We start from the raw sequence: 27,675 nt of genomic DNA, 5'->3' as shown, positions 1-27,675 counted from the left end.
AACCCTGAAGGCCATTTCACTCTCTGTAAGAGTTTGTTGCGACAGGAAGCACTTGCGACAGGAGCACGTCATTTTGCGCATCACCTCCGCTCACTGTCTTGGTGACAGGACCTGGGGGGATGAGAAGGGCTTTGACTGCCTCCCTGTCTGCAGAGAGGGACTTCTCTGGGCCATCCCAAAGCACTCTCCTGGCCCAAGGTAGAGCACACCTTCGTGGCAGAGACCAGTCCAGCAGGATTGCAGGCTCTTCCAGTCTGGGCTCTGGTGTCACAGAGTTTCTGCTGGCATCTGTGTCTCCCCGCAGCTGCCAGGTCTGCCCAGGCAGAGGGTGAGACTGCAGGGGAGCTGGGACACAGCACCCCAGTTTGTCTGGTCCCTTTGTCACCAGTCGCTGCAGAGCTCACCTAGTGACAACCTTGAGTGTCCTTACTTACGTCGTCCCCAGACAGTGCCAATAAAGAGGATTTTAGACTTCAGCCCAAGCAGGGATGTTATTCATTCCCAATGAGCTGACTTTTCATTGCATAAAACATATAATCCAGAATCAAATCAAAGCAAGGTCGGTGCAGTGGCTGGCCAGCCTATCTCTGGGGGGTTAGCATGTTATTTCAAAGACAAACCAATCTATTTTTCCTCTCCCTCCTCATTCTGAACATTTGCTGCTCCCCATTCCTCCCCATCTCTCCCTGTGCCTTTCATTACTGCCTTGAATTTCGCAAGGGGGAGAGCTCTCCTCCTCCCAGAGAACATGGACAGACCTCTTCTCCCTGGGGAAGGATGCAAAATGTCAGCCTCCCGCCCAGCCCCTGATGCTGCTCATTCAGAGCCTGGAACCAGGTACATCAATAATTCACCGCACGCCTTCCTGAGCCCAGCCATTTGCTGAGCCTCTACCACCAGCAGCCCTGGTTCCTCTCCTGGCTTTGAGGCTGTTTGGTTGGGGTCTGTGACCCACCAGCTCCAGCCATCCCAGCCTGACTGTTGGTATTATTCACAAAGCATTGATTTTTCCTGCTGGCCTCAGAAAGCATTTTATTTTGAGTCCATGACTACAAAATTTACTGACCAAAGGGTCTGGAGCCCCCAAGATTCTACACCACAGTTAGGCAGCAATGCAATGCAATATCCTGGGGAATTCTTTTGGTGCCAGCTCAATCAGAAGTCCGGCTCTAAGTTAAAGGTGCTGTGGAGCAAGAGAACTGCTTTTGTCTTGCTAGAAACTGAATTCAAGGGCCCTGGAAAGGAGAGAGGCCAAGGATGCTGCTGAGGTGCCCTCTGGGGTTTCCTGGCACCTGTGCTTTGTCTTGTATCAGACAAGGTAAGTGATGGCTGGTGCCACATCTCAGCCCAAGGGAGTGTCACCTCCTTGGCTGTTCCCACACTTCATGTAGCTGCCCTCCTCTCTCCCCACCATGCCCAAAACCCATCCTCTGCAGAAAGACTGCCTTTCTCTGGGCATCTTCCTCTCTCTTAGATGCTCTCGTGCCTCTTTGACATTGCTTTGACTCCAAATAGTCCATGCTGTGCCCTCAGTAACATGGGTGACACTGGCTGAGCCTTGCAGAGATGACAGGAGAGCTTCGCAAGACCCAGGGAGTACCAGGGAAGTCCTCTGGTGACAGATGAAGATATACAAGGGCAGCAGAAGCTTTATGGCCAACTAACAGTGGGAAAGGAGCAGGATAGCAGAATGCAGGCAGACACCAAGCTCCTGCTCCAGACAGTGACTTGGCTGCTCCAAAGCAGTCAAAGCTGGGTTTATCAGCAGCCATGGTACTCATTGGAAGTGTGACCGTTTCTACCTTTCCAATATTGCTGGTGCTGTTCAGAGCAGAGGCAGGAGGGAAAGGACACAGGGAGTAACTGCCTTAATGCAGTCAGGAGTCGAGGGATCTATTGCCCAGGATAGTTATTCGTTAGCATCCCCATGGATCCAATGTCCAGAGGGAGACAGAGAGCACTGCTTTGTGAAATATTTGGCCTTGCAAGCAAGAGGAGGAACACCTTGGTTTGGTTGCCCATAGAGTTGAGCACTATTTTTAGATTCTCCAGTGCCTAGTAAGGTCTCCAACGAAGCATAGGCTGGAGTTGGAGTTTTTGCCATCAAACCGTTTGAATCCCCTGTGGATTCTCCACTGATTCATTAGCACTGAGTTATTGCTGTGCTCCTCTTTCAGCAGGGACTCTAATAAAGTGGCTTTTCACTAGCCAGCCAGTTATTTTATGAAACTTTCCAGAACTGACAAGCTCAGAGACCTCCTTCAGGTGTGACTGCATTTGTCTGTGTACTCAGAAGAGAAAAGCAAGGACAGAAAGAATCATCTCCCTGCTCCAAGCATGGGCTGAATTCCAAGATCAGGTGCAGGATGGCTGCTCTCACCCTTACTTTGACACAGGAACAGCTCTGCTTACCTGTATGTCCCTATATTTGGTAAGGGATGTGTAGGTTTAAAGCATGGGATGCTCAGGGTGCTTCTCAGAGAAGCTTCAGCTTCTCTGCTCTTTGTCTACTGCCAAAGGGGACAGCAATACCTAAGAAAAACCACAGGCCATCATTGATCCAGGATCTAGGATGCATGCACACAACACCATGTCTGGAGAAGGCATCTCCAGGGCATCTCATGACACATTGTCTCCGTCTGCCATGTACCACAAACACCAGGAGTTTGGATCTGGCAGGGCTGGAGGTCCAGGAGGATTTCAGAAGGAGGGTGGAGTGTGTGAGCAGGAGAGAGTTGGCAAGCCCTGCTGTGGGGACGGGGCCTGTGGGGCAGGATGCAGGTTGGGAAGCTCCTTTGTATGGTTGGAGTGGGGGTACCCAGAGGAGGAACAAAATGGTCTGGAGCAGGAGTGAGAAAGGGAGAAAAATGGAGCGAGGTCCTTGGGTGTCAGGTGTCAGGATGGGGCAGGCACAGATTCCCCCTTGTACCCAGACAGAGAGTTCTGGCTGTCAGGAGCTGTTGTTCCCTCTCTCCCCCACACATGACATTACATCTCTGGCTTGCCAGGACTGCCTTCCCCAGCCCCCGTAAGATTAGCAAAGTGCTGAGCCTCTGCCTTGCCATAGAGATTTCTGCACCCTTCCAGCAAACGCATTTGCTGTGCAGGCCAGCAATTAAGTACAGAGGAGCTGCTGGGCGAAGACCCTCGGCTTCCAGGAGAAACAGTCACCTCCCCAGCACAGAGTCTAAAAGCACAGAGTGCTCCAGAAAGTTACTCAATCCCGCACTGGAGAGAGATGTCCATCCCGGCCAGGCTGGCTGTCGCGGGGCTGAGCTCAGCAGAAAGGAGCCCTCTTGGCCCATCACCCCTCCTTTCAGCCACTGAAGTTCCTTCCCCTTAATTAGAGATGCTAAAATAACCGGGGAATCATTTTGCAGGCTACAAGAGTATGAATAAAAGATGGCAAAGTGAGGGGGAAACAATGCTCCTGTCAGCTTTCAGCATCGGGTCTGCCCTGGCCTTGGAGATGTGAGTGGGTCGCAGGGTCCAGCTGGGTGGAAAGTCAGAATCAGGCCAGGGCTGGAGCTCATTCCTCTGCCCTCCATCACTCAGGGTCCCACTCCCTCTCCGTGGGCAGAGATCACATGATAACCCATCCCAGCCTTTTACCCTCTGCATTTAACACAGTTTGTTAATGGTAATTAAAATGTAAGTAACTCTGGGCACGGAATGTTATTCTAGGGAAGGAGGGGAGAAGCAGGTGGGAAACAACACACTGAACCAACTTCACTTTTTTCAGGGAAAAAAGAAAAGGATCTGTGATGGAGAAAAGACAACACAGACTCTGTGAGCTGAAAAACAACACAGAGAAGGCTGAAAGCTGGACAAACTCAGACTCAAGGAGAAGCTACAAAATCCTAGCGATGGAGGGTAATTAACGGTGGAACAGGGGAGTGTTGGAACCCAGGCACCGACTACTGGCCCAGCCAGGAGAGGCTCCATGGAGCTGGAGTGGGCTGCCTGTGGCCTGTGCCACTGGATCTAGGTACATAAGGCATCTGCCATCATCCCAGGCTGCTCTCAGCAGCAGGATTTGGGAGCCAAGTATCACACTCAACTTGTCTGGAGGAGAGGCAGATGGAGAGAGACAGGGCAAATCTCCACCCCCTGAACCTACCCTATTTAAGTCCCTGTTTGCTTTAATAAAGTTTGGAATTGCTTCCCGACCTCTACTGTGTCCTCACCCTCATTGAAGTGCCATGGTCCCATTTCCCTTTCCCCCTGGTCCGTGGCACCCCTTGGCAAAAAAAGGAGCATCTTGCTAGCTGCTTCCCCAGCAGGAGGGCAAGAGAGGGGAGCATGAGTTTTAGCAAAGCTCCTGTGAACACAAGGACCAACACAGAACTCAGTCTCAGCCCTGGGCACCTGCTGTCTGGTGCAAATCCATGTATGGTGAGATGGGCTCAAATCCATGTGCTGGTGAGATGTGTCTCTCCCAGAGTGTACATTGGGTTTGGTCTGCTGACACTGGGCTCCTTTCAACCCCCTGATCTAAACCATAACTAACAGAAGCAGACTGTGCTGAGTGGACAAAGAAAGGTGGTGAAGCCATAAAAAGCTGTGCCATCGTGGCACAGAGAGCAGCCATGCAGGAATGAGAGCTTTGGTATCCCATGGAGCTGGGGCTCCACCTCTGCCTCCCCTAAACCACTCTGGACCCACCAGGATGGAGAGAAAGAGCTGGGACAGGTCTCTTGTAGGTCATCAAATGGCCATGGAAAGACTTGAAGGCCTTTGGAGGAAAGATAGAGGTTATAGGGGAAACAATAGGAGAGGCAAACCTGTTGAAAGTAGCTTTGCTCAGAAGTCAGAGAGGTGTGTCCACCTCTGTCCCTGGGGACTGCTTTGGGGTGACCCTGCTCTCTCTCTGCCAGCAGACAAATGATGGGGCATGACAAGCAACTGGGCTTTGAAAACCCAGGGACTGGGCTCTATCCTGCTGGGGGTCTTGTGCCCATCCTGGTCCCACGAAGAGGGAGATGGGAATGAATGAGGCCAAAATCTGACACACTTCTGCAGACCCATCTTCATCAACCTCCCACACCTGAGACCATGCAGGGAACAAGAGTCACTGCTGCTGGTTCACCTCTGCTGCTGTTTCTCTGCTCTGTCCCATCTCCTCGGGCAACGCTACACCAAGCCTGGGCCTCTTCACCAGGGTCATCAGCAAGTTGGCCAAAGCCACCAATGATCTCTCCATCCCTCATTCCACAGCTTCTAACCCACAATGGAGATAGGTGGCTTCCATCCCCCAGTCACCCCGACCCCATGGAAGCCAGAGGGGCCCGGCTGGGCTGGACTTGGGGGACAGAAATGCAGCCGCCCGCATTTATTTTGCCTAACAACAGTGATCCCTCTGTATATTTTCATTCTGTTTTCCTAGGCTCAGCTGCCTCCTCAATGAAATGTTTCCAAAGCAGCCTGGCTTGGCAGCACGCCAGCCCCGGCTGCCAGATGAATGGGCGGAGGAGGAGGGACCCATTCCTCTTCTTGACACAGCGTCGCTGCACAAGAGCACAAGAGGCCTCTGTTGACATTAGGACTGGCTGTTCCCCCTCTCCCAAGAGGATCTGCCTGGCCCTCTGTAGGAGCAGCATACAGGGCCAAGGCTTCATGTGATGTGAAACTGGCATCTCTCCTCCTCCAGAGTGGTGGCACAGCCACAGACACCAGGGTGCCAAGCACTACCAGGACCTGAAGTCAGCCCTAGTTTCTGGCCCTGGACCCCCCCCCCCAGCTAAGCCAGCCCCCCTGAAAGATGAGGATTCCTTGGGGCTCCTTGACTGCTAATACCATCACTCTCCAAGACACCGGTGATGTAGAGAGTCTGTTACCTTCCCCAAAACACCTCTCCTCCACCCCACCAGGAGCAAAGCTCTCCCTCAACATCGCAGGACTGCAGACATGACACAGAATTTGCAGAGCTCCAGGTCTCTGGCGTCTTTCAGGAGTGAGTAATGTCACAGGGGTCCCAAGCAAGCCCAAACCCTTCAGGCCTTCGGACAATAATATATGGAGTAGCATCAGCTTCACCCTAAACCCTTGCCATTACTCAGTCATGTAGGACTTCACCCAAACAGTGTCACAGCTCTTTCCCATACCTCAATTTCTCTACCCAAAGCAAAATGCCAAGCCAGGCCTTCAGGGCTGGAAATTCGCCTGCTGGGAGGTAACCAAATGGTAGCAGTTGCACTGGACTACACACCCAGCACCAGATGGGATCCCTCAGCAAGGGAATGCAAATCCTCGTATGCCCCACTCGTCACCCTTCACCTCTTTGCCAGGGACACCTTTAGGAGCCAAGCAAGAAAAGGATGGGGAATTTAACACAGGTGAAGTGCTGATGAAACATCAGAAGGCAAAAGAAGGAGATAAATCCATCAGCATTCTGCCAGTCTGCACCTCTTCCCTCTGACTGGCTCCTCTGGCATCTCCTGCTGGTGGCCAGTACCCAGCTGAGGCAAGGCAAGGACCGGAGGCTGGACGGAGCAGCACCCAGCAGCACACCACAGGGACACAGCCCGCTTCTACCAGCCTTGGTGAGGAGAGGGCTCTGCCTGGATCTGGTGGAAAAGAGGCCAACCACGCATTGATAAGATGAATTAGTTGTCTCAGCAGCACCAGCAAAATGAGCGAGAGGAGCGGAGCCCGTGAGGCCCGGCCTGCTTTGTTTCAATTACAGCAGCTGCCAGAAGAAAAAGATAACCTCAATATTGATGGCAGGAGCAGCAGACAGAGGTGCCCTTGCAGGCTACTGGAAGCAGGTAGAGGAGGAAGGGGGAGGAGAGATGGAGGAGGGAGAGCAGAGTCTCAGTCAGTAGTCCATGGGAGAGCTTGGCTGGCTCCCCCAGGCTGATGAGAAAGACCCTTCTGTTCTCACTGGCCTCATCCCCATGAAGAACAGCTTCTCTTCACCCTGGTTCTTGTCCCAGTCGCTGGGCAGAGCATTCTCCAGCAGAGGCAGGCTGGAGGGGGGCAGAAATCCAGCTCAGAGCATCAGCAGTAGGACACACACCACACATGGCACCTCATAACACTGAGCAGAAAAACGTCTCTTTGCTCCCCACTCAGGCTGTGGGGCCTGGAAAGGAGATGGGCAGCTCAGGGAAGGTGTTGAGTAGGGCTGTGTGGGATGATGGATGGAGCTGGAGTAAAGGGCAGATCCAGGCCTGGGGGTGGCCCACGGTGCAGGCAGGTGTGACTGCCTGCCAAGGACACAGCATCCAACTTCCTGAGGGCTGGGGAGCCCCAGGGTGTGCTCACAGCGGGGACCAGTCTGGGCACTGGGGACAAGATGCCCACGATGACTTTGGACTGCCTGTGGGAACAAACATCAGCCTGGGGCAGGCACCCCAACACCACACCTACAAGGTAGAGATGGAGGTGCTGAGCCAAACGTCCTCCTGGCAGCACAGCACTGATGCCCTGCGCTCCCATCCTGGCAGGAGGAAACCAGAAGGTTTGAAGAGGTGGAGTCTCTTCGGTCTTCAACCCCTTTACCTCCAACCAACCCCTGCCCAGGGGATGTAAATCACCACCAGCTGCTGCATCACAGAGTCTCCATTCAGCCCTGTGTCCCTCCCTGTGCCCAGAGCACAGACCAGCCCTGAGCAAGACCCCCACCCTCCCTGGGCCCACCAGAGGTCAGACAGAGCAGTGGTCACTTCACAGAGGTTTTATTTGTACTCTGGATATCCGCATCACCCTCCCACCTCTCTTCCCCCAGGAGAGACCCCAGGATCCTCACCCCGTCCTCCCAGGGCTGTGGGCCCTTCCATACAGCCCCTGGGTCTCCAAGAGGGGACAAGGCCACCATCTTGCGGCCACCCACCACCACTGCACATACCTGTGTGCACGGTCTGAGGGGTCCCCAGGATGTGACAGCTATGGGGGTATGGGGTTTGGACCATGGGGAGCTGCGACATCCCACCGCTTCTCGTACACCCCTGGGACTGTGTCCTGCAGGGCACACACTGTCCCTCCCCTCGCTCCCCGGCCAGGACACCCAGGGGTGCCCCAGAAGTGTTGGGATGGGCAGAGGGTGCTGGCAGTGCTGCTTCCATCCCAGCTCTGGCCCCTCCATCCCTGCCCTGCTGCTCCATGCAGTGTCAGCCAGCAGTGACCAGGGACCTCCTGGTTTGCACAGCGGGCTTCATTGAGCATGGAAAGGCAGACAGCAGCAGAGGAAGGCTCAGAACTGAGCCCCGGGGTGGAAAATGCAGCACTGAGCAGGGTCCGAGGGAGATTTCCATCCCTACCACAGTGTGGGAGTGTGACCCACATGGGGGATGCTGGAGGGAGTTGTTGTACCAGTGCTGCTGGTGATCAGCAGCCCAAAGCAAGTCCTTCCTCGCCTCTGTGAAGTGAGTTGGGGTGTTCTGCACACTACCGGGTTCTGCAAGGCTGCCCAGCCTGGCTTAATGCTTATTCCCCTCCTTCTGCTTCTTCCCCTCGTGATGGAGATGATCATGGTCCCCATGGTGGTGGTGAGGATGGGCGGCAGGTTCGTGGTCCCCACTTGGGTTTGTGGCTCTCTCGTTGCTGACCTCATGGTGGCGATGAGGATGGAGGGGCTTGTGCTGGTGGATGGGGGTCCCTGACTCCTTCCCTTCATGTTCAGGAAGCGGGCTCGGGGTTACAGGGACCTCCATGGTACTGTTAGCCTGAGGAAAGTAACACAAGGACTGGTGTGGAATGTGAATACCCACAGAGCCCTGCAGAAAGCCTGGGAGCACGGCTGTGAGCTGGGATGAAGGCAGAGCAGCATGCGTCATACAGAGAGCTGTGGGTCAGAGCAAAGGCTCTCCAGCCCTGGCCCAGGACACAGAGAGGACAGGAGAGGCTGGAGAACACAGAACACAAGCCTCTGTACCCGAATCCCTTGGCTCAAGCTGTCAGTGGTCCAGAGAAAAGGGACTTTGCATTTAATATTTCTGGATGGATTTTTCTCCTAGGAAGTGACTAATCGCCTGCTGAGCTCAGAGCTGTGTCCTTTTCTTTGCTCTGAGCTTGCCACTTCTGCATGCACTGCCTGCCCCTTTCTTATATGAGAAGTCCTAGTTAGCTTTCCCAGACCTGGGCTATGACCCCTTTAGTCCATTCTTTCTCAGTCTGAAAGCTCTGACCTATTTAAGTGCCCTTATTCCAGACCTTTCATCACCTTCCCTCTAAACCACTGCCAAGGGCAGCTGCCAACCCCGGAGCCTGTCCCCAGCATGGAGATAACATTGTTTCTCGTGGTGTGCAATGCCAGAGGAGAGAAGGAATCCCAGCTCCAGTGAGCATCCCTGCTCTTACCTCCTGCGTAGTGTTGGGGTAGAGGGAGCAGTTGCCGCAGAAGTCCTTGCTGTGGGTGAAGCGGATGGCCGACTCCACGTAGGGGAAGTAGAGGAAGCTGAAGGGCAGCTGGATGTGGAAAGCCAGGCGGCCGCACCTGAGAGGAGAAGCCATGGCCTGGCTAGAGATGGGGTTTTGGGGTCCCTCTAGCCCAGCCATGGGGGTAGATTTTGGAAGCCCACCAAGAGCTCTGTAACCCCCAGGAAAGCCTCAGGCGAGTCAGAGGCCACTCACCGGTCATAGACAAGGAAGTCGTCCTTGTCGCCCCCCAGGACCTGCCAGACGTCGGGGTCCTCCGGCTCCGGCTGGAGGACGGGGACTCCCGGCGGGGCGTGGCGCTGCAGCTCCCCAAACATGGCGCGGGACAGCGGCGCCTTCTCGTTGACGATCAGGTAGCGGATGCCGCCCATGCCCTGCAGGGCCAGCCGCTCCCGCAGGCCCCCGAGGCTGTGGGAAGGAGGTGCTGGGAAAGGGTGCCGGGGCAGGGGGCTGCTGAGACCCCCCCGAGATGGTGGAGCTGGTTTGGGGCAGGGGAGCAGGGCTCACCTCTGGGCCTGCGTCAGGCAGAAGTGTCAGCTGGCCTTCAGCAGAGCCACCACGGTCACCTGCCCTGCCGCCCCCTCCATGGGGCTCGAGCCGTTGATGCTCCATGCTGGTGCCTCCTGGCAGATCCGGCTGCTGTTGGCCACCTCCTCAGAGGCCGAGGCCAGCCCCAGCCAGGTGGCCAGGGCCAGCACCAGCAGCCTCATCCCGGACTCTGGGCCCTGGCAGGGGGACACAGGGTGTTATTCTCCTCCCAGATCCACTGCAACCCCAAACTACCTCCCTGCACCCCCCACCCAGGGCAGACAAGGACTGGTGGGCAGTGTTGGACTGCACCCAGCACAGCACTGGGAGCCAGGAAACCCTGCTCTGGGGGGGGTAAGGAGAGGGAGATGAAATGGGGGATTGGGGTGTCCAGCTCCCAACCAGCACAGCAGCTTTGCTGCATCTTTTGTGGGCACCCACTGCCACAGCACCCTGTTCTCCCCAGCAGTGAGATACCCCCTCCACACAACAGAAGATGAAGGTGCTGCTCCTCCCATGGGCCTTGTCCACCTCCCTAATGCCACAAAACAAACCCAGCCCCAGACAGAGGTCTGTCTTTGTCCCAGAGGGGAGCAGGGATGCAGCCCTCATCATCTCGGCTACCAGTGAGGAGTCACTGGGACAGGAATGGTTTCACCTTCAGGTCACCTTGAGAATCCTTTATGCCCCATGAAGCATTTTGGGGGTACACAGAGCCTTTAAAGCCCTCGCCTCTGAATATCTGCCTGACTTCCCTTCCTCTCACAGCCCCCTGACCATTCCCACCCCAAGATATGCCCCGTCCCTCTAGCATCCAGCAGGTTTAATGGGCAGGGGAAGGATATAGGACTGGGGGGGATGATCTGGGGAAGGAGCAGGGGGCTTCAGGGTCTGGTCAGGATGGATGTGCTCCCAATCCCCAGCCCTCTCTCCCGCGAGAACGAGTCCTCAATACCGCACTTCTCCTCGCTGCCGTCCTCCCTTGCTCCCAGTCCCAGCAGCTTTCAGCAACTTCCAGCTGGCCCTGATCTCCCTTTTATCTCCTGTCCACTCTCCCCGCCCAGGAGGGAGGAGAAGAGCCTGGCTGGAACAGGGACTGCTCCCTGGCCACCACCGCCTGCCTCGAGGGGATGGCAACAAGGCAGGCACTGTCCCCCTCCGTGCCATGTGGCTTCGGGGTCCTGCTGCCACAGCCCAGCCCGTGCCACGCTGGGGCAAAGCGGTGCCTGGTGCCGGGCTGGCACAGAGGGTGACAGGCAGTGCTGAAGGGAAAACACAGGCACAGCCACTCGAAATCACCCCATAGGCACAGGAGGGCTGGGGGCACTGACAAGGGCACTGCTTGCACCAAAGGGCTGCAGGACTGTGGGGTAACATTGAACAGTATCATCCATGCACAAGGTCCCAGGGGAGCCACCCTGCCTCTGCCACCCTGCAGCCAAAGAGATGGGCCTCACACCCCGGGGTGCTGCAGCTCCCTGCTCTGCAGTGTCACCCTGAAGGCTGTGCTGTTCTGTTGTGTGGCCCCACAGCCATCCCCCAGTGTCCGGTCCCATGCCTCCTGTCTGGCTCCACACCAGTAGGGCTGTGGTCATGTAAGGAGCCAGTGCTCCCTTGGGAAATCACAGCAACACTGGATTCCACCCCCCAACCAAACAAGAGGAGCTCACCACTCTGGCAGCACACGGACATCTCTGCAAATATTTGAGCAGTTTATTGTACCTGGGCTCTGTACAAAAACATGATAAGGCAGGGAAGGGCAGCAGCCACAGTCAGAGAGGGGGCAGAACATGATCCCAGGCACATGAAGAGAGGAGATTCGTCAGAAAACAGCCACGAGTAGCAGGGAGAGAGAGGATCGCTGCTAGGGGGACGGAGGGGAGACATGGGTTGGGATCGGGGAGCAGGCGGAGCTGCAAGGGGTCAGCCTGGAGCAGCCCCATCTCATGCCTGACACTGGGCCTTCTGCAGAGCTCTCACCCCCACCCACCTACCTGCTGCTTCCCTAAGCCACACTGGGCATCCCTGGCCCGTGAAGCGCCCAGCACTGAGCGCGGGCACTACGTATTCGGGTTGGATTCGGGCTGGCAGGGAATGACCCAGCACAGACACGAGCTGCATCCCAGGGACCCCCTAGCACCACCTGGCTCCCTCCTCCCTTGGCTCACCCCGAGCCGCGGTGCCCGCGCTCGTAAACTTGGGCATCTTTTCGCTCTACAAGCACCGCCCGCCCCGCACGGGTCGATAGGAACTGCGGCACCCGCAGCGTGCGGCGTTCACCGTGGCCAGGGGTTCCCTGCCTAGGACGGGAGCCGCCGATTCCCCCCGCCGAGACAACTCCCCAGAGCTCCCACAGGCTCCCACAGGCTCCCACAGGCTCCCACAGGCTCCCACAGGCTCCCCGGCACCGCCACCCCCGCGGCCGTGCCCGTCCCGCCGTGCCCGGGGCATGCCGGGGAGGAGCGAACGAACCGCCCCCGGGGCCGGCCCTGCCCGGCATCCCCTTCGCCCGCAGCCTTGACCCGGGTGAGCCGCGGCCCGGGGGCGAGCGGGGCCCCCGCGGGCACGGGGGAGGGACGGGGCGGGCGGCCGGGAGCGGGGGCGGCGGGAGCGGAGCGGGAATCGTGCTGATCCCGCAGGGCGCAGCGGGAAGGAGGGCTGGAGGGAACGAGCGCCGTCCCCTGCCCATGTGCTCGGCGGGGCCCCGGCACGGTCCCGCCTCCCTGCGCGGGCGGGGAGCCCGGCGGGTCTCAGGGGCACTGCGGGGCCCCTGCTCAGCCCTGTGCCCTGGGAGCAGGGAGGGCTCGGTGTGCACAGCCCCTTCCAGAGGCGGGTGAGAGGGGATATTTCAGCAGGTGTGTGTGCGCTCCCTGCACTCCTGTGCGCTCTGGCCGGGGTGGCTGGTGCATGCCAAGGGGTCAGGAAGCCTCAGTGGGATGCTCTGGAGAGGGTATACCGATTGATTTTTTGGACAGATCTTTTTGCCTCCTTCGGTGTCGCAGGCATGTGGCGGGGTGGGGAGGGAGATCACTTTTCCTGAAGTGTCCCTCCTCTGCCCCAATAGGGCAAGGTCATTGTCCCCAGCCTGCTGCAGGAAGCGTGGTAGCTCCACGCTGTCCTTGTTGGGGAGAGAAAGGGCACATCAGCCTGTAACCCCCACATTTGTGGGACAACCTTGACAAGTACTGGGACAGCACAGAAGCCTTTTAGCTGTAACTAGTGTGTTGCTCCATGTTTACCAGTCCAACCTCCATGTTCCTGGTACAGGACATTCTCCCCCACAACCCTTGTCCCCATAATCTTGCTTACACATACAGCACACAGCACACCTCCCACACTGGGATTCCCTGTGGCACTCCCAAGGGACACATGGCTCCAAAGGAGGCCCACTGGGCTGCAGCCAGGGCTCAGGGGTTTTCTCCTCAGGCACCCCAGGCACAGGGCAGGGCAGCAGAGTGAAGGGGTGGGATGTCTCAGCATCCTTGGGCAGATCTTTGCAGCTGCTGCGGAAGGTGGGTGCCCTTGCACAGTGCAAATGGGCTTGTGAGACCACTTATTTAAATACACACATTTAAAGGGTGCAAGTTTACACACGTGTGCATCTGTGCACGCAGATGCACGTGGGCTCGGTGCAAGGTGGGGGAACGGCTTCTTCCCATGGCCAGCAAGCCCCCCCTGACCCCCTGCATCCTCCCCGCAGCCTGCCTGGCCATGGCAGCCTCGCTGAGCCGCCCCTGCTTCATCTCCCTCCACCTGCCCTACAGGCAGGGCTGGGCCCAGCACCTGGCCAACGCCTTTCGCTTCCAGCCCGTGGCCGTGCGGGAGACGCCGCGGGTCCGGCAGCTGGCCTTGCGACGGGGATCCGCCGTCTTCCTCGTCAACGAGCGCCTGGCACCAGGGTCTGCCAGCACCTCCTCCCAGGAATTCCTCTACGATGTGGACCCCCAGCCTGCCTTGGGCACAGCCTCCAACGTCTGCTTTGAGGTGGACGACGTGCTGGGGCTCTGCAAGCGGCTGCAGAGCCAGGGATGCTCCTTGCTGGTGCCCCCCACTGAGCTGAGGGATGATGGCGGTTCTGTCACCTACGGGGTGGTGAGCTCCGTCGTGGGCAACATCAGCCATACCCTTTTAGACCGATCTTGCTACCAGGGACCCTTCCTGCCTGGCTTCCAGCTCATCCAAGGAGCCCCCTCAGCCATAGGGGACGGGATTGAGATCACCCACTTTGACCACATCACATATGTCTGCCCCCGGGGCGGCGCCCGGGCAGCTCTGGACTGGTACCAGCGCTGCTTCGGCTTCCACCGCTTCCTGCTGAACCCACAGGAGAGCCCGGCCGAGGGATACGTGCTGGGGGGGCAGGGGGTGGGCATGCTGCTCCTCGCGCTGCAGAGTGCCCAGAGCACCCCAGCACACGGCTGCAAGCTGGTCTTCGCCGAGTCCCTCTCGCGGAACGGCACCAACCAAGTCGACACGTTCCTGGAGCAGCACGGCGGGGCCGGGATCCAGCACGTCGGCCTCTGCACCACCGACATCATCACCACGACCAGGGCTTTGCAGCAGCAGGGTGTGCGGTTCTTCACACCCCCCGCCACATATTACAGCCAAGGGGGCAAAGCAGAGGAGATCCGGGGGGCCGGGCAGGACCCCCACATGCTGGCAGAGCTTGGCATCCTCCTGGACACCACAGTGCCTGGGGACAAGGGCCGGCCGGGCACTGATGCCACAGAGAGCCCTTCTCAGGAGTATTTGATGCAGATCTTCACCCACCCCATCTTCTCCGAGGAGACCTTCTTCCTGGAGCTCATTGACCGTCGGGGAGCACCGGGCTTTGGGGAAGGCAATATCCGGGCACTGTGGAAAGCTGTGCAGGTCTATATGGACCAGCAGCAGTAGTGGCAACACTGCAATCCTCCACCCTCAGCTCCCCATCCTATCCACTCCAACCCTGGGGGCACTGCACCACTGTAGAGATCCCAGTGGGTGCTGGTGGCATGGCCCAGGTGGGCAGGGACCAAGGGAGAACTCCAGGTTAACCCAGAGCCAACTCAGCGTGGGAGAAAGACCCTCAGGGCCAAATCCAGCAGGGGTCTGAGCATCCCCCAGGATGGAGGGTGATTTTTCTCCCTCCCTGGGTTCCCAGTGATTTATCAACCTCACACAAAGAACTTTCTGCCTCAGTTCATCTTAATTTATTGAGACTTGAGCCTGCAGCAGGGCCAAGAGCAGTGCTGGCACAGCAACCACCCCCAGCTGTAGAGGAATGAAGGGCTGCCAGAGGGGAGTGGATAAGCCCCAGGGCCTTGGGCAGACTGCTCACCAATGGTTACCACCCAGAGCACGGCCAGCCCCTGTGTGGGGCGAGTGGTGGCCTCTTGCTCCTCTCAATTAAAGAATTAACTTGCAAGTACTGCTTTGAGTTCTTAATCCTCCCATTTACAATGTGCTGAGTGCCAGGTGAGGATGAGAGGGCCATTTCTGTCCCTCAAGGCAGGCTGTCCCCACCCCTGCAGTCCCTAAATTGAGGTCATTGCCCCTTGCACCCCACCAGGACTGTCCCCAGTCCCTGCCAGCCCCCAGGCTTGTGCCTTTGCAAGGGTGCATCACAGTCAGGGAAAACCTCAGCAGGACAGTGAGGAACAGCCAAAAAAAAAAAGGATAAAACCCTACAAAAAGCCCTGGGGACAGCTGTTTGGCCTATGTAGGAGCAGCCTATGGGTAGGAGCAGCACAGCCCTCAGAGACTGATGCCTGCCCTCACAAGAGGAATGCTCTGGGTGCCCTATTTGAGTCACCAGCAGTTAATGCTCAGCCAAGGGGTTCTTTAACAAAGAAATCCCTGCTGTCTCCAACCCAAATGTAGCGATCCTGCTGGCTGTCTTCACATTCCACCACAGGCTGCCCGACACCCCCAGCTTAGCACAGTGCAACAGAAACAGAAAGTCACGTAGAAAACCCCACACACTTAGGATTTATTATTAGAAAGCCTGTGGTTCAGGTTCAGTAAAAACAAGTGTATAAAAAGGACTGTTGGAGGCGGGGAAGGGTATGGCAGCATCCCCAGTCACTGGCTGGTGGATGAGGTGCAGGCAGGGGACAGGGCTGTGGGAGCAGTGTGGCCACAGCTGCCAAAGAGGAACCCCTGCTGCTGTGAGTCCATGGTGCCAGGGGCTGAATAACCCCAGGAGGGCAGGCCTGGCCCCAGGACACGTTCAGTACTGCAGTGGCCACATCCAGGCACAATTCCCACAGGGGAGCCAGTGGAAAGGACGAGTGGGAGACCAGTACAGTGCCATGTACTGGGGTTGCAGCAGCACAAGGACAAACTATCCCCTGCCACGGGCAGGACTCCCCACAGGGTGGGTCTCTGGGGGTCTCACACATGGCAGGTGCTGTCACGGGGCAGTCGGTGCCCGGAGGAAGGCGTGGAGGGAGAGCTGTGTCCCAGGGCAGGTGCTGCCTGCTCCCTGTGGTTTTGCCCCCCTCTTCCGCTTGGAGCCCTACAGGAGACAAGCAGTAGAACTAAACCAAACTCCAAGGGCCCCCACGGTCTCCAGGGATCCCCTCTGGAGAAAGGGGCCCCTGGTATTGGGGACATCCTGGGGCAGTGCCAGCCAGGCAAGTCCCCTGCCACAGGATGCTCCTTGGCCTGATCCCAAACCCCATGGGGGCTTCAGCATGGCACACCAGAGGCTGTCCCACAGCAACAGGGAGCAGCTCCTGGGGCTTCAGGCACCCTGGAGCACTGCTCACCTTGCCAGGGCTGGTCTCCTTCCTGTGCTGCTTCTCATGCGCTTTCAGCACCTGAAGGGAGCACAAGAGAGCCCAGAGCTGAACAGCAGCTGGGTCTTGGAGCTGAGACAGCCTGCAGAGGCTGAGGGGATGGCAGAGGCTCTCCCAGAAAGACTGACAGAAGGGAGGCGAGGCCCAGGTGCCCCCCAGTACCTTCTTCATGGCTGTGGACACAGCTGAGGCATGGAACTCCTCCTCTGTCACCCAGCGGGATGGGGAGGCAGGGTCCAGGGTCACATCCCCATCCAGGGGCAGGGAATAGACCACATACGTCTGGTGGATGTGGGAGAAGACGTGGATGACCTGTGAGGGGATGGGAAGACACATGAAACAGGCAGCTGGCCTGCAGTGAGGGGTGCACAGCTCAGCTGCCCCACAAGTGCATCGAGTCTGCCAGGGTTCTGAGGAGTGGGGCAGAGCTTGGGAGGGGTGACAGTGGGGAAGGGGGACCCTCTTCCCCTGTGCTGCATCCCTGTGGCTGAGCACAGGGGGCTCACACTGTATCCCTCTGTCTCCAGGCTCACCTCTCCAATGAACTGCAGGCCTTTGGCTGCCACAGGCTGCCCCATCCAGGCCTGGAGGTGATCAGCCAGCACCTCCCTCTCCTTCTCCTCCTGCAGATCTTGAGCCAGCGGGAGACTTGGGAACTCCCAGAGTCCAGCCAGGAGACCTGGGGAGGAGGCATGACAGAAATGTGAGACAGCAAGGGGTACATCTGGAGACACTGAGCCTCCTCATAGCCCCAAGGGCCTCCTTTCCCCACCCCAGCAGGAAGTGCATCCCCAGTGCCTCTCCCAGGCTGCTCTGTCCCTCACACAGGTGGGAAGGGGCTGCGTGGTGCCTCCATCCCCCTCCTGCCCAGCCCCATCACCTGAGCTGGGTCTCTGCACGATGAGGTACTCGGGGCCCCCACGGCAGCCCCTCCGCTCCAGCACACACGTGGCCGTTCGCATCGCCCGCGGCTGCTTCTTTGCTGCCTTCCGAGGAAAGTTGGTCACCCCCAGGCTGCTGTCCCACGGCTCCGTGGCTGGGGGGCACAGGGGACAGTCCCCAACACCTGCAAACACCAACATAATAGTTGCTGCAGGGCCCAGACCTGGAGCTACAACAGGGATCTCCCCCCACGCTCACCACAGTCCTCAACATCGGGCACTGGGGCGGGTTTTCCAAACAGCTTCTGCGAGGCCAAGGCCAGCTCCTTCTCCACCTGCAAGGAGGGACAGGAGCAGGGACAGGTTCATCCACCAGCCCACCCTGTCCCCACACATGGCAACCCCTCAGGGCCACATTTTGGGGGCATACTTACCCTGCACCGTGCTCGGCAGTGCTGCTTCACGGGGCACTCCCCACACAGCGGGGCCTTGGGCACACACACGGTCGCCCCCAGCTCCATCAGGGCTTGGTTAAAATCCCCAGGGCGGCTCCTGTCCACCAGGGCATTGGCCATGTCCCTGGACAAATGGTAGTGAGAGGCACAGGGCTCTGCAAGGAGATCATCCCAGGACCTTTGCCTGCCCCCTGCCTGCCAGGGACGATGCTCCTATGTAGGCACAGGTAACACAGCTCCTTTCTCCACTACTCCCAGCAGCACCACCTTCCCAACAGCTCCTGTACCCCATGCCTCTCTCCCTACACAGGCTCAGCTCCCCATGGCTCCTGAGTAATCCTGTGCTTGGCCATGATCACCACAGTTCCAAACAGAGACAGAGCATTCCCCTTACCAGAGCCGGTCGATGACGGCCGGGCTGCTGGAGTCGGCACCGATGCATCGCAGGCGGCACAGCACACGGATCACATTCCCATCCACAACGCCAGTAGCCTGGGACCAGGAACTGGGGTTACCATGCTGGGATGCACTCCAAGTAAGGCAGGGAGCTAGGGTGCTCCCAGGATGGAGAGGGACACACAAGAGGCCAACCCACAGGCCAAGCTGGGCAGTGGGTGAGATGCACCCCAAAGTGAGGGGAGAGCAAGAGCCAAGCACAGCCCTGAGGAGGAGCCCCTGGTTAGTGAGACCCCAGCAGCAGGACCCTGCCAGCAGTGGGGCTGGGTGGCAAAGAGGGGAGACGTCCAGTGATGCCCAGCTCTCACCTGGCCATACGAGATGGATGCGATGGCTCCCGCCGTGTATCGGCCCACTCCCGGCAGCAGCTTCTGCAGGGCCTCAGCCGTCCTGGGCATGTGGCCACCCAGCTCGGACACCACCTGGCAGAGAGGGAGCTGAGGTCCGGGAAGCAGCTGGGGTGGGTGCATGCAGGCAACCCCTTTTGCCCACAGGAAGATGGGATGCCACCCTCTGCAGCCTCGTGCCAGCAGCTCACAGCCCCAGCAAGGCAGGGCAGGTGTGAGCCAGCACCAACCCACCACGCACAGAGGGGTTTGGAAATGCCCTCCCACCCCAGCTCCAGAGCACCTTCCTTGCTGCCTCCTGCAGACGCTTCCCTCTCGAGTAGTAGCCAAGCCCAGCCCACAACTCGTTCACCTCCTGCTCCAAGAGACACAGCACAGTGTTAATGGAGAGCCACAGGGCAGGGAGAGCACCTGGTCCCAGTGGCACTCACCTCCAGGGATGCCTGTGCCAGAGCCTGCAGTGTTGGCCACTTCTGTGGTACAGAGGGAAGGGGACAAGTCAGGGACAAGCAGAGCTGTGCTCTGCAGCTGGGGATCTGCCACAGGCAGTGGACATGTCCTCCAAAAGGGGCAGCCTGTGGGCACAGGACTCTGTGAGGAACAGTCACCTGCATCCAGCGGTTGTAGTAGTCGATCACTGTAGCCACCTGTGTCTGCTGGAGCATGATCTCGGACACCCACACTGCAGGGAGCAGGGCAGGCATCAGAGCAGAGGCCCCAGCACCACCCACACCTCGTGCCGTGGCCATGTGAGCAATGGCTACAAGCACTGCAGAGCATCCAGCTCAAGGGATCCCTTCCCACCCCTCACCTTCCCCTCACACTGCCCCACAGGAGCTCCCCCAGGCCCAAAGTGGGCTCTCCAACCCTGCAGTGCCTTGCAGGGTGAATCAGTGGCTCTCACGGCCACTCCAGGCAGCTTGTTCCAAAGATGGCAACTGAAGCCACCCCTCACAATGCCACACGCAGAGGGGCACCCCACACGTGCTGGGGCACAGTCCCCACTCCTCACCTGCGTACCCCCGTCTGTCGGCATCCGGCTCCGTCGCTGCCTGAAAGGGGAGGACCATGGTGTGAGAAACAAGGTGACACAGGACCCCACCACAAAGGGAACCTGCATGTAAAATAAAACTACTCATGGTGTGTTTTGAACGCCACAGTGGGATTTGCAAAAAAAAAAAAACAACAAAAAACTTCCCCCAAGCGCTCAGAAGTTCTGAGTTCAAGTTAATCAAGGGACATCCAAAGCAGTTTCTTCCTGGTGAATATCCCACAGCGAGAGTCACCTTCGGTGTTCAAAATCCCACGAAAGGAGCTGTCCCAGACCTGAGCCCCTCCACACAGGAAGTGATTGCAGGCAGATGTAAATCCCACAGAGGGGCCAAGCAGTTCCCAGCACCATTCAGGCAGATGCTGCTGTAAAGGAGGCTGCATCCTCAGCACCTCATCACCCCTGAGCCACTGGCTGCCAGGCTGAGCACAGAGCAGGCAGGAGCTCTAATAAAAAACACCCAGCAGGCTTAAAGCAAATACAAAGCAAATGCATGGAAAACCTTTTCCATGCAGAGCTCACTGCTGCAGGGTATCGCAGAGGCAGGAACAAAACAGGATTAAAAAACAACTAATCATGCCAGAGAAAAGAACTCCTGGTTGGAGGCTGTATTCGAGAAGTGTACCCTGCTTTAGTCTTCATACCTAGGGACTGGCTACAGACAACCCCCCAAGGAACTGCCACGACTAGCTGGGAGTGCTTCCATGAAGGTAGGGATGCACCACAAAGGGAAAGACACCACGGTCACTTCACCAAAGCTCCCTTAAGGCAGAGTGCTTCCCGATGTCTCCCCTTACCAGCGCCCTCCAAGGAAGGTCCCGTTTGCATCTGTCGTACCAGGCGAGCAGGTTCTTGCGCAGGGCCTCGACCTCCGCCGGGTCGCTGAAGTGATGCCGGGCGGGTGGCGGGGCGGGCGTTGGAGCCGGGGCCCCTGCCGGGAGAGCGGGGTCAGGGCACGAAGGGCTGCGGGGCTCGACCGCAGCACAGGCGGGAGCTCGGCAGGACCGCTGCCGGGTGGACGCGCACCGGGTGCGGGGCCTTACGAGGACCCAGGAGGCACCGGTGGCTGCCCGGGTGGCAGCAGAGGACACCCCACGCTCCCCCCAACCCTCCCGCTGCCGGGCACCTCCGCGGGGTGACGTGCGCTTCCTGCCCCGGCCCGCGCTGCCGCCGCTCCGTCGGAGCGCCCCGGCCGCCGCCGCCGCGGTCCCCGCCCGGGCCCGGGTCATGGCGGGGCCGCTCCCGCCGGGGCCGCCACGTGACACCTTCCCGGGAAAACATTTCCCGCCCCCGTGCGGCCCCGCCCCCTGACCGCTCCAACCAATCGGAGGGAGGCGCAGGGAGGGGCTCGCGCTCTCCCACCCTCAGCGCGCGCGATCGGGGCGGGGCCTCCCGGCGCGCGGCAGCCAATCAAGGAGCCGGGAGCAAAACGGGGCGGGGCCCGCCCCTGCTTCCGCCGGCCCGAGCGCCTCAATGGGGAAGGACCCCGGGGAGGTGTCCGTGCTAAACGCCCGTTTACTTAACCCCGAATTTCGGTTGAAAACGGATTTTGGGAACGGTAAAAAAGCCCCACCGGGGCCGGTAGGGGTCGCGCCGGCCGCGCGGGAGGGCGGCGCGGGGCGGGCGGGGCCCGCGGCGGGCGGGCGGCGGGGCAGGCGCGGCGGCAGAGGCCCGGGCCCCGCGCGGGCGCGGCCATGGCGGGCGCCGCGCGGGTGCCGGTGGTGGACGTGCAGAGCGACAACCTGGGCGAGCTGTGGCCGTCCCTGCTGCTGGCGCTGCGCTCCGCCACCTTCGTGGCCGTGGACACGGTGAGCCGGGGCGGGGGCGCTCCCGGGGTGCGGCCAGGGCCGCGGGGCCGCTGACGGGTGTCTGTGTGTGTCTCCCCGCAGGAGCTGAGCGGCCTCGGCGCCAGGAAGTCGCTGCTGAGCCCGTGAGTGCCCAGCGGGGCCGGGGCGGGGGGTGAGGGGGGGCGCGTCCCTCGGTGCCGGGGGTTCACGCTCCGCTGTCCCGCCGCAGGTGCATCGAGGAGCGGTACAAGGCCGTCTGCAGCGCCGCCAGAACGCGCTCCGTGCTGTCCCTCGGCCTCGCCTGCTTCAAGCAGCTCCCGGAGAAGGTGCGTGCGCGGGCCGTTTGCTGCTGCTCCCGCCTTCCCGGGAAGCAGCGGGGACGCGCCGGGAGTTGGGGCCCAACCCCCGCCCCGCTGAGCTGCCCCCGGGCTGTTCCGGCACCCCTGTGACCTGTCCGTTCTTTGTCCGCTCTCCCGGCGCAGTCCGAGAACACGTACCTGTGCCAGATCTACAACCTGACGCTGCTCTGCATGGAGGATTATGTGGTGGAGCCCCAGTCTGTGCAGTTCCTGGTGCAGCACGGCTTCGACTTCAACAAGCAGTACTCCCAGGGGATCCCATACCACAAGGGCAACGACAAGGTACAAACCCAGCTCAGGCTGCTGGGAGGGCACTGGCTGCTCTTGCTCCTGAGTGAGGATGGGCTCACACTGCAGCCCTGAGTGCAGCATTGTCCCTCTCACCTCCCTGCTGCTTCACACCCAGGTTGTCACTTGGTGCAGTTGCTTTTCCAAATATTTGTGTCTGTGTTTGTTCAGAGCAGGCACAGGCTCTGAGGGCTCCCCAGGGTGGTGGCAGGTTGGGGTGCTGAGGCTCCCTGACTGATCCTTCCTCTTGCAGGGCAACGAGAGCCAGAGCCAGGGCGTCCGGACGCTTTTCCTGGAGCTCATCCGGGCGAGGAAGCCACTCATTCTCCATAATGGCCTGATTGACCTGGTGTTCCTGTACCAGTGCTTCTACGCCCACCTCCCCGAGAGCCTGGGCACCTTCACTGCCGACCTCTCCGAGATGTTCCCAGCAGGAATATACGACACCAAGTACGCTTCGGAGTTTGAGATGCGCTTTGTGGCGTCCTACCTGGAGTACGCCTACAAGAAGTGGTGAGCATCACTCTGGTACTTAGAGATCACAGGGGGAAGTCACTGTGTATTTGTTTTTCCAGGCAAGGGGGGCTGTGTCCTTTCATTGTCCCACTGCCTGTAGGAAGGTGCTTTTCAGGTGACCCATGTTCTGTTTCTGGTATGGGTGCTGAGTGCACAGGGGTGCATTTTTTAATACACCTTACCTCTCTGTTGGGTAGCTGCTGAAAGAGGATTTCAAACCTAGTGCCAGCAGAAGACTGACCACAGTGACCTGATCTAACTGAGAACTAATTGAGTCACTGCCTGGTTCTGGTCCAGCAGTGCCACAGGGTCACAGCAGAAACACACATCCCCTAAGAGCTCAGAGAGCAAATCAAAACAGTGCTGCCCTGCAGGGTCTGCTGGTTATAACTCTGTTTTGTGAGGGATGCTGCAGTTAAAGAGTGGGTGCTCCCTGCACCTCCTGACGCTGACTAGCTCTGTCACACACACCTGCAGCCTGCTCCGAATCCCATCACTGCCTTCCAAGCAAGGGTTGTGCTCTTGTTCAGGACACCTGTCTGTGCTTTGCAGTCTGGCCTCACATTCTGCAGTCTCCACACAATCTAAACAAGCCCTTGGCAGTGATATACAGCTCCTGGAATCTCCAAAAAGCTCAAGTCACGCTCTGCATAGAGGAGAAACAGTATTTTTAGTGACTGTTTTATCTCAGGAAATGCCACTTTGACAGGTCTGAAAACATTCAAGATGGCTGTTCGCAAAACATGGGAGTGCTTTGTTTTGACAAGATAAAAATACTTTTTAAACTGACCTCTTAAATGTTTTAACCCACAATTCTAGTTTCATGGAGCCTTCCAGAGGTTTTGGGCCTTTAAACCACCTCCTGGGACAAAACAGAGGTCAGATTCTTTTCTCATATGATGGAAACCCTTTCCTTTTCTGCATTGCCCAGGTTCAACCTGCCTGGGTGGTGATGCCTCGTTTTGGGGTGTTTTTTCTTTGTCCATTAACAGTATGAAGACTAACAGGTATGTTGGTTCCCTTAGTATTCAAAATCAAACCATGTGCCACCTTCTCCCATAGTTTCACCAGAGACAGTTTTCCCTGTCTGTATACTGGCATAAGAAAAAACAACCTTTAAATCAGCACAGAAGCAACTACTTACTCAAGCTGCTCTCCCAGGATTGAATTTTTTTCCAGCAAGCTGTGGAGCTCAGGGGCAGGAAACTCGTGGATCTGGGACTCAGTGGAGAGCAGGGAGTTCATGCCAGCTCCAGGCCATGGTCCCTTTGTGAGTTCTCTGCAGTAACTGTGTGCTCCTGTTTGTTCCAGCAAGAGGGAGAACTCCAAGCTGAAGGACTGCAGTGGGCAGCACCTCACCGTGGAGTTCTGCAACTACCCTGCCAACATGTCCCGATACATCGACTATCGCTGCTGCTCCCTGGAAGAGGAAAGCCACAACATGGGAGAGGGAAACAAGGTGCCTGTCTGTGAGAAATTTTCAGTAAGTAACCTGAATCCCAGCTTCCTTCATGGCTCCATGGAAAGAGGTACCCCTGGCCAGAGCAGGAAGTGGTAGGGAAGCACATGGGAACTTCCCCTCACTTGTTTCACAGCAGAAGGAACATTTTCAAGCTTCAGGTGGCTTCATGACAGACAGGGCAATAGCACACTCTGCTTGGGAGGTGGGGAATTCTGCAGGCTATGTTAAATAGAAAGATTCAGAAGGAGATTCTATGGCCCTAAACAGCAGGATGGTGTGAGTTACAGTACCCATTACTTTTGGGGGAGGGATGTATTTTGTATATATTCTGTATTAGTTTGGCTTGTCCCTCAAGCAAGAAACGTCACCTCTACCCTCCCCTGTATCTTGATTAGATATTAAAAAAAATGTTACCTGTCTGCAGCTTCTGGCACTGTAGCACAGGGTGACCCACAGCACCTCCTGGTGCTGCTACAGTAGCAAACAAAGAGCCTGTCCCATCAGATCGGAACTGGCTTCAGGTGCCTCATGGAGAAAGGAGCTCTTCCTGATGTTTCACATTCTGTCACAGAACAACACAGGCTGGAGAAATCTCTGAAATTTTCTCATCCAGCAACCAACTCAGTGTTGCTCAGGGGCTCTAACTGAGCACAGTGTTCCTGATCCAGCCTCTCAAGCCCTCGGTGGAGGGGAATAATTAGCTCTCATGTTATGGTGAGCGCTGCTCTAACCAGGAAGAAAGAGGCTACAGACCTCTCTCTCTCTCTCTCTCTCTCCTTAGGCCTATGGCTGGTGTCCAAAAGGGGTGAAGTGTCCACAGTCTCATAACATCGATCTCATCATTGATGAGGACGACAAGCTTTGGGAGAAGCGAAAGAAACGGAAGCACAGATGGAAGCATCGGAAGAACACAAAGGCATCTGCAAAGGCATTCCTAGAGGAAAGCTCAGGGGAAAGAATAGAGCAAGCTCAGAATGGGGAGGAGGGACCACCACAGAAACAGAGCTGCTTTGAGCCTGCAGCTGCCACAGAGCTGGCAGAAATCACACCCAACGGAGAGGGCAGGCCACTGGAGGAGAACTCCATGGATGTGGAAACAGAGGTCAACTCAGACACCAGCACACAGTGGGAAGAGAATCTGGGTAGCACTGAAGGAACTGCTGCCCAGGTAGCAGTTGCCCTGAGCCATTCTGCCAAGGGCAATGCCTCTGACAGTGACCAAGTGGAGAGGAAGTCAGAGGTTCCTGCTGGGTTGGGCTCAGTCTGTCACCTAGCCTTCCCCAAGACTGAAGCAGCAGGTGCTGCAGGAAAGGAAAAGGAAACCCGTGTCTCTCCTTCCCAGGGGGGCACACACCGAGCTGGCTTCGACGCATTCATGACTGGCTATATCATGGCTTATGTCTGGATGCTCAAGCAAGGGAAAAACACAGACACTGGAGCAGGGCCCTGGTTGCCAGACTGCCATAATAAACTGTACCTCAGCGGGAAATCAGTGCCACTGCAAATTGTGAAGAGCTTGTTTTCTAAATCTTCCAAAGCCCACAGCGAGAAGATAAAGTTGGCCTGGGACAGTGCATAGAACTACAGAGCTCCTCACTAAACTGATTTTTTTTTCCCCTTCAAGTTTTGAAGCCCTTTATTCCATCAAGTCCTTTATTTCATCACCAGAAAGGGAACAAGTTTCTTGTTTCTGTTTTAACATCTGACAATTAAATTGCTCTCAGTTGGAGTTCCCCCTGTGTTTCTTAGCAGCATGTTGGGATGTGAAGGCAGTGGTGAGGCTGAAGAAGGGGGAGGAGAAGTGCACCTTTGGTTACAGCACATCCAGATGAGACCTCTTCTCCTACAGGAGAGAGGGGAAGGAGAAAGTTTCTCCCAGATGGACCAGCTGATTCTCGTGCAAGCTAACAGCATGCAGAACCAAGCCATAGCAGCTCATCAGCCTTCTGCCAAGGGGAGATGCAGTGAGGGTGAAAGCCAGATGTGGTCCTGAGAAACTGCACAGCTTCCTGTGCTACTGAAGCTGTTTAGGGTTAGAACAAAGCAGCCACCATGGCAAACTCCCTGCAGGCTGCTATCAAAAGCTATGGCCTCCTCTTCTGGGCACTGTAACCCAGAGCAGTAAAAATAAAATCCTTGATTCTCATTAATTTAATAGTGGAACACTTCAGTAAGATGCAGGAGAGAAATAACACTGACTCAGGATGCTTCCTTGTTTATAATTCAGCACTGAATAATAGCAAGTACAATTTCGAGCCAGGTATTGATGGCATTTGTAGCTTAAGTAAGCATTCAAGCCAGCTTTTTTAACCTAGAATTGTCCTCTTAATGACAAGACTCAGGCCTTGATTTCATTTTTATTTTGAAAGCAAGTTGGGAAAGTTTACAAAACCTGACCAAGAAAAAAATTATGAAAATATTTAACTGGATTCATCTTTGGTTACTTCTTATTGCAGTTCCAATAAAACATACACCATTTCTATAGTTCAAAAAAGTCAGAAGGTCAATCAACATAAAAACAAGACGTGCTTTCTTTACATATTCATAAATATCCGCAATATTAGAAAAGTTGTTTCGCAAAGATTTCTTTTTCTGGCAGTGTTAACTTACTATTATACACAGGCTACAAACCTCTTCCTAAGCCTTTAATTACAAGTTGAGCTATTTACAGTCTGCAAAATATTAAGACGTAAAACTCCTTCATAAATACGAAAATAGATCATCTCGCAAAGGTCTTTATACTTAATCAAATATCTGGCTGCCCCTCCTCCCGAAAAAAAAAAAAAAGGTTATTTGTTTTGCATAGAAATGTAGTGACATGCAATATAAACAATAGCATTAAGTGCAAACAGGAATTATTCAAGTGTCTTTAGTTGTACTGGCAAAAAATACCAATGCTCTGTTACACATAACACATCAATGCCTCTCCAACAAGTACAAGTCTGCTGCAGCCCCTGGGCTGCGCTGCTTTTGAAGGGCAGCAATTCACATGCATTCTCTGGGCTGCGTTTCATCAACCTGCAACCACAACGAAAATAGCTTATAACAGACATATTTAAATGAATTCAACACAGAGAGATTTAAAGTGAATTTAAAACATCTTTGATCTCGTCACGGAGATGCGTAGCAAGAACGGCTCCCGTAGAGTCGAAATCACGGTAAAATCCAATCGCAATAAAACTCTGTCGCATCACTGTAAAACAAGGAGTTTGCTAACCACATGTTCAAATTCACCTTCATCAGTAGCTGTCAGAAAATGGCCCCCTGTCAAAAAGCAACCTCAGGTAGGCAGAAAACCTAGGAGTAGTTGCTAGGTGCAACCTAGATTCAGCTTTACGCAACCAAAGGGATGAGATGCAGTGAGTTCCAACTGCATCCAGACCCC

At 56.8% G+C, this 27,675-nt stretch overlaps 4 protein-coding genes across 7 annotated transcripts; 2 read left to right on the top strand and 2 right to left on the bottom strand.

Moving 5' to 3' along the window:
- Nucleotides 1-7,663: 7,663 nt before the first annotated feature.
- Nucleotides 7,664-10,971, bottom strand: LOC135419184 (selenoprotein Pb-like). Of its 2 annotated transcripts, none has more exons than XM_064665379.1 (5): nt 10,862-10,971; nt 9,886-10,103; nt 9,574-9,786; nt 9,301-9,436; nt 7,664-8,666 (listed from the first exon to the last, which is right to left on the bottom strand). In XM_064665379.1, the coding sequence occupies exons 2-5, from the start codon at nt 10,086-10,088 to the stop codon at nt 8,421-8,423; spliced, it is 798 nt and encodes a 265-aa protein (XP_064521449.1). In that variant the 5' UTR covers nt 10,089-10,103; nt 10,862-10,971; the 3' UTR covers nt 7,664-8,420. The 2 variants fall into 2 exon arrangements, with proteins under 2 accessions (XP_064521449.1, XP_064521448.1); XM_064665378.1 differs by having other exon boundaries at nt 10,867-10,958.
- A 1,375-nt stretch (nt 10,972-12,346) lies between these two features.
- HPDL (4-hydroxyphenylpyruvate dioxygenase like) lies at nt 12,347-15,316 on the top strand. The gene is made up of 2 exons (XM_064665373.1): nt 12,347-12,432; nt 13,607-15,316. Exon 2 carries the CDS (start codon nt 13,618-13,620, stop codon nt 14,800-14,802), a length of 1,185 nt encoding a protein of 394 aa, XP_064521443.1. The 5' UTR covers nt 12,347-12,432; nt 13,607-13,617; the 3' UTR covers nt 14,803-15,316.
- A 532-nt stretch (nt 15,317-15,848) lies between these two features.
- Nucleotides 15,849-21,200, bottom strand: MUTYH (mutY DNA glycosylase). Of its 3 annotated transcripts, none has more exons than XM_064665365.1 (15): nt 21,005-21,200; nt 20,716-20,809; nt 19,840-19,879; nt 19,436-19,509; nt 19,259-19,300; nt 19,111-19,182; nt 18,789-18,902; nt 18,419-18,516; nt 18,004-18,148; nt 17,832-17,904; nt 17,569-17,754; nt 17,222-17,367; nt 16,851-17,000; nt 16,659-16,709; nt 15,849-16,405 (listed from the first exon to the last, which is right to left on the bottom strand). In XM_064665365.1, the coding sequence occupies exons 1-15, from the start codon at nt 21,157-21,159 to the stop codon at nt 16,301-16,303; spliced, it is 1,545 nt and encodes a 514-aa protein (XP_064521435.1). In that variant the 5' UTR covers nt 21,160-21,200; the 3' UTR covers nt 15,849-16,300. The 3 variants fall into 3 exon arrangements, with proteins under 3 accessions (XP_064521435.1, XP_064521437.1, XP_064521436.1); XM_064665367.1 differs by having other exon boundaries at nt 17,829-17,904; nt 21,005-21,174; XM_064665366.1 differs by having other exon boundaries at nt 17,829-17,904; nt 20,676-20,809; nt 21,005-21,144.
- A 335-nt stretch (nt 21,201-21,535) lies between these two features.
- On the top strand, nt 21,536-26,019 carry TOE1 (target of EGR1, exonuclease). The gene is made up of 7 exons (XM_064665363.1): nt 21,536-21,686; nt 21,768-21,808; nt 21,895-21,991; nt 22,148-22,306; nt 22,566-22,825; nt 24,140-24,311; nt 25,072-26,019. The coding sequence occupies exons 1-7, from the start codon at nt 21,573-21,575 to the stop codon at nt 25,867-25,869; spliced, it is 1,641 nt and encodes a 546-aa protein (XP_064521433.1). The 5' UTR covers nt 21,536-21,572; the 3' UTR covers nt 25,870-26,019.
- The last annotated feature ends 1,656 nt before the right edge of the window (nt 26,020-27,675 follow it).

This window comes from Pseudopipra pipra, chromosome 9, assembly GCF_036250125.1.
Source record: "Pseudopipra pipra isolate bDixPip1 chromosome 9, bDixPip1.hap1, whole genome shotgun sequence".
NCBI lineage: Eukaryota > Metazoa > Chordata > Aves > Passeriformes > Pipridae > Pseudopipra > Pseudopipra pipra.
The sequence above is the reverse complement of the archived record's forward strand: the minus strand, read 5'-3'. Positions and strand labels throughout refer to the sequence as shown.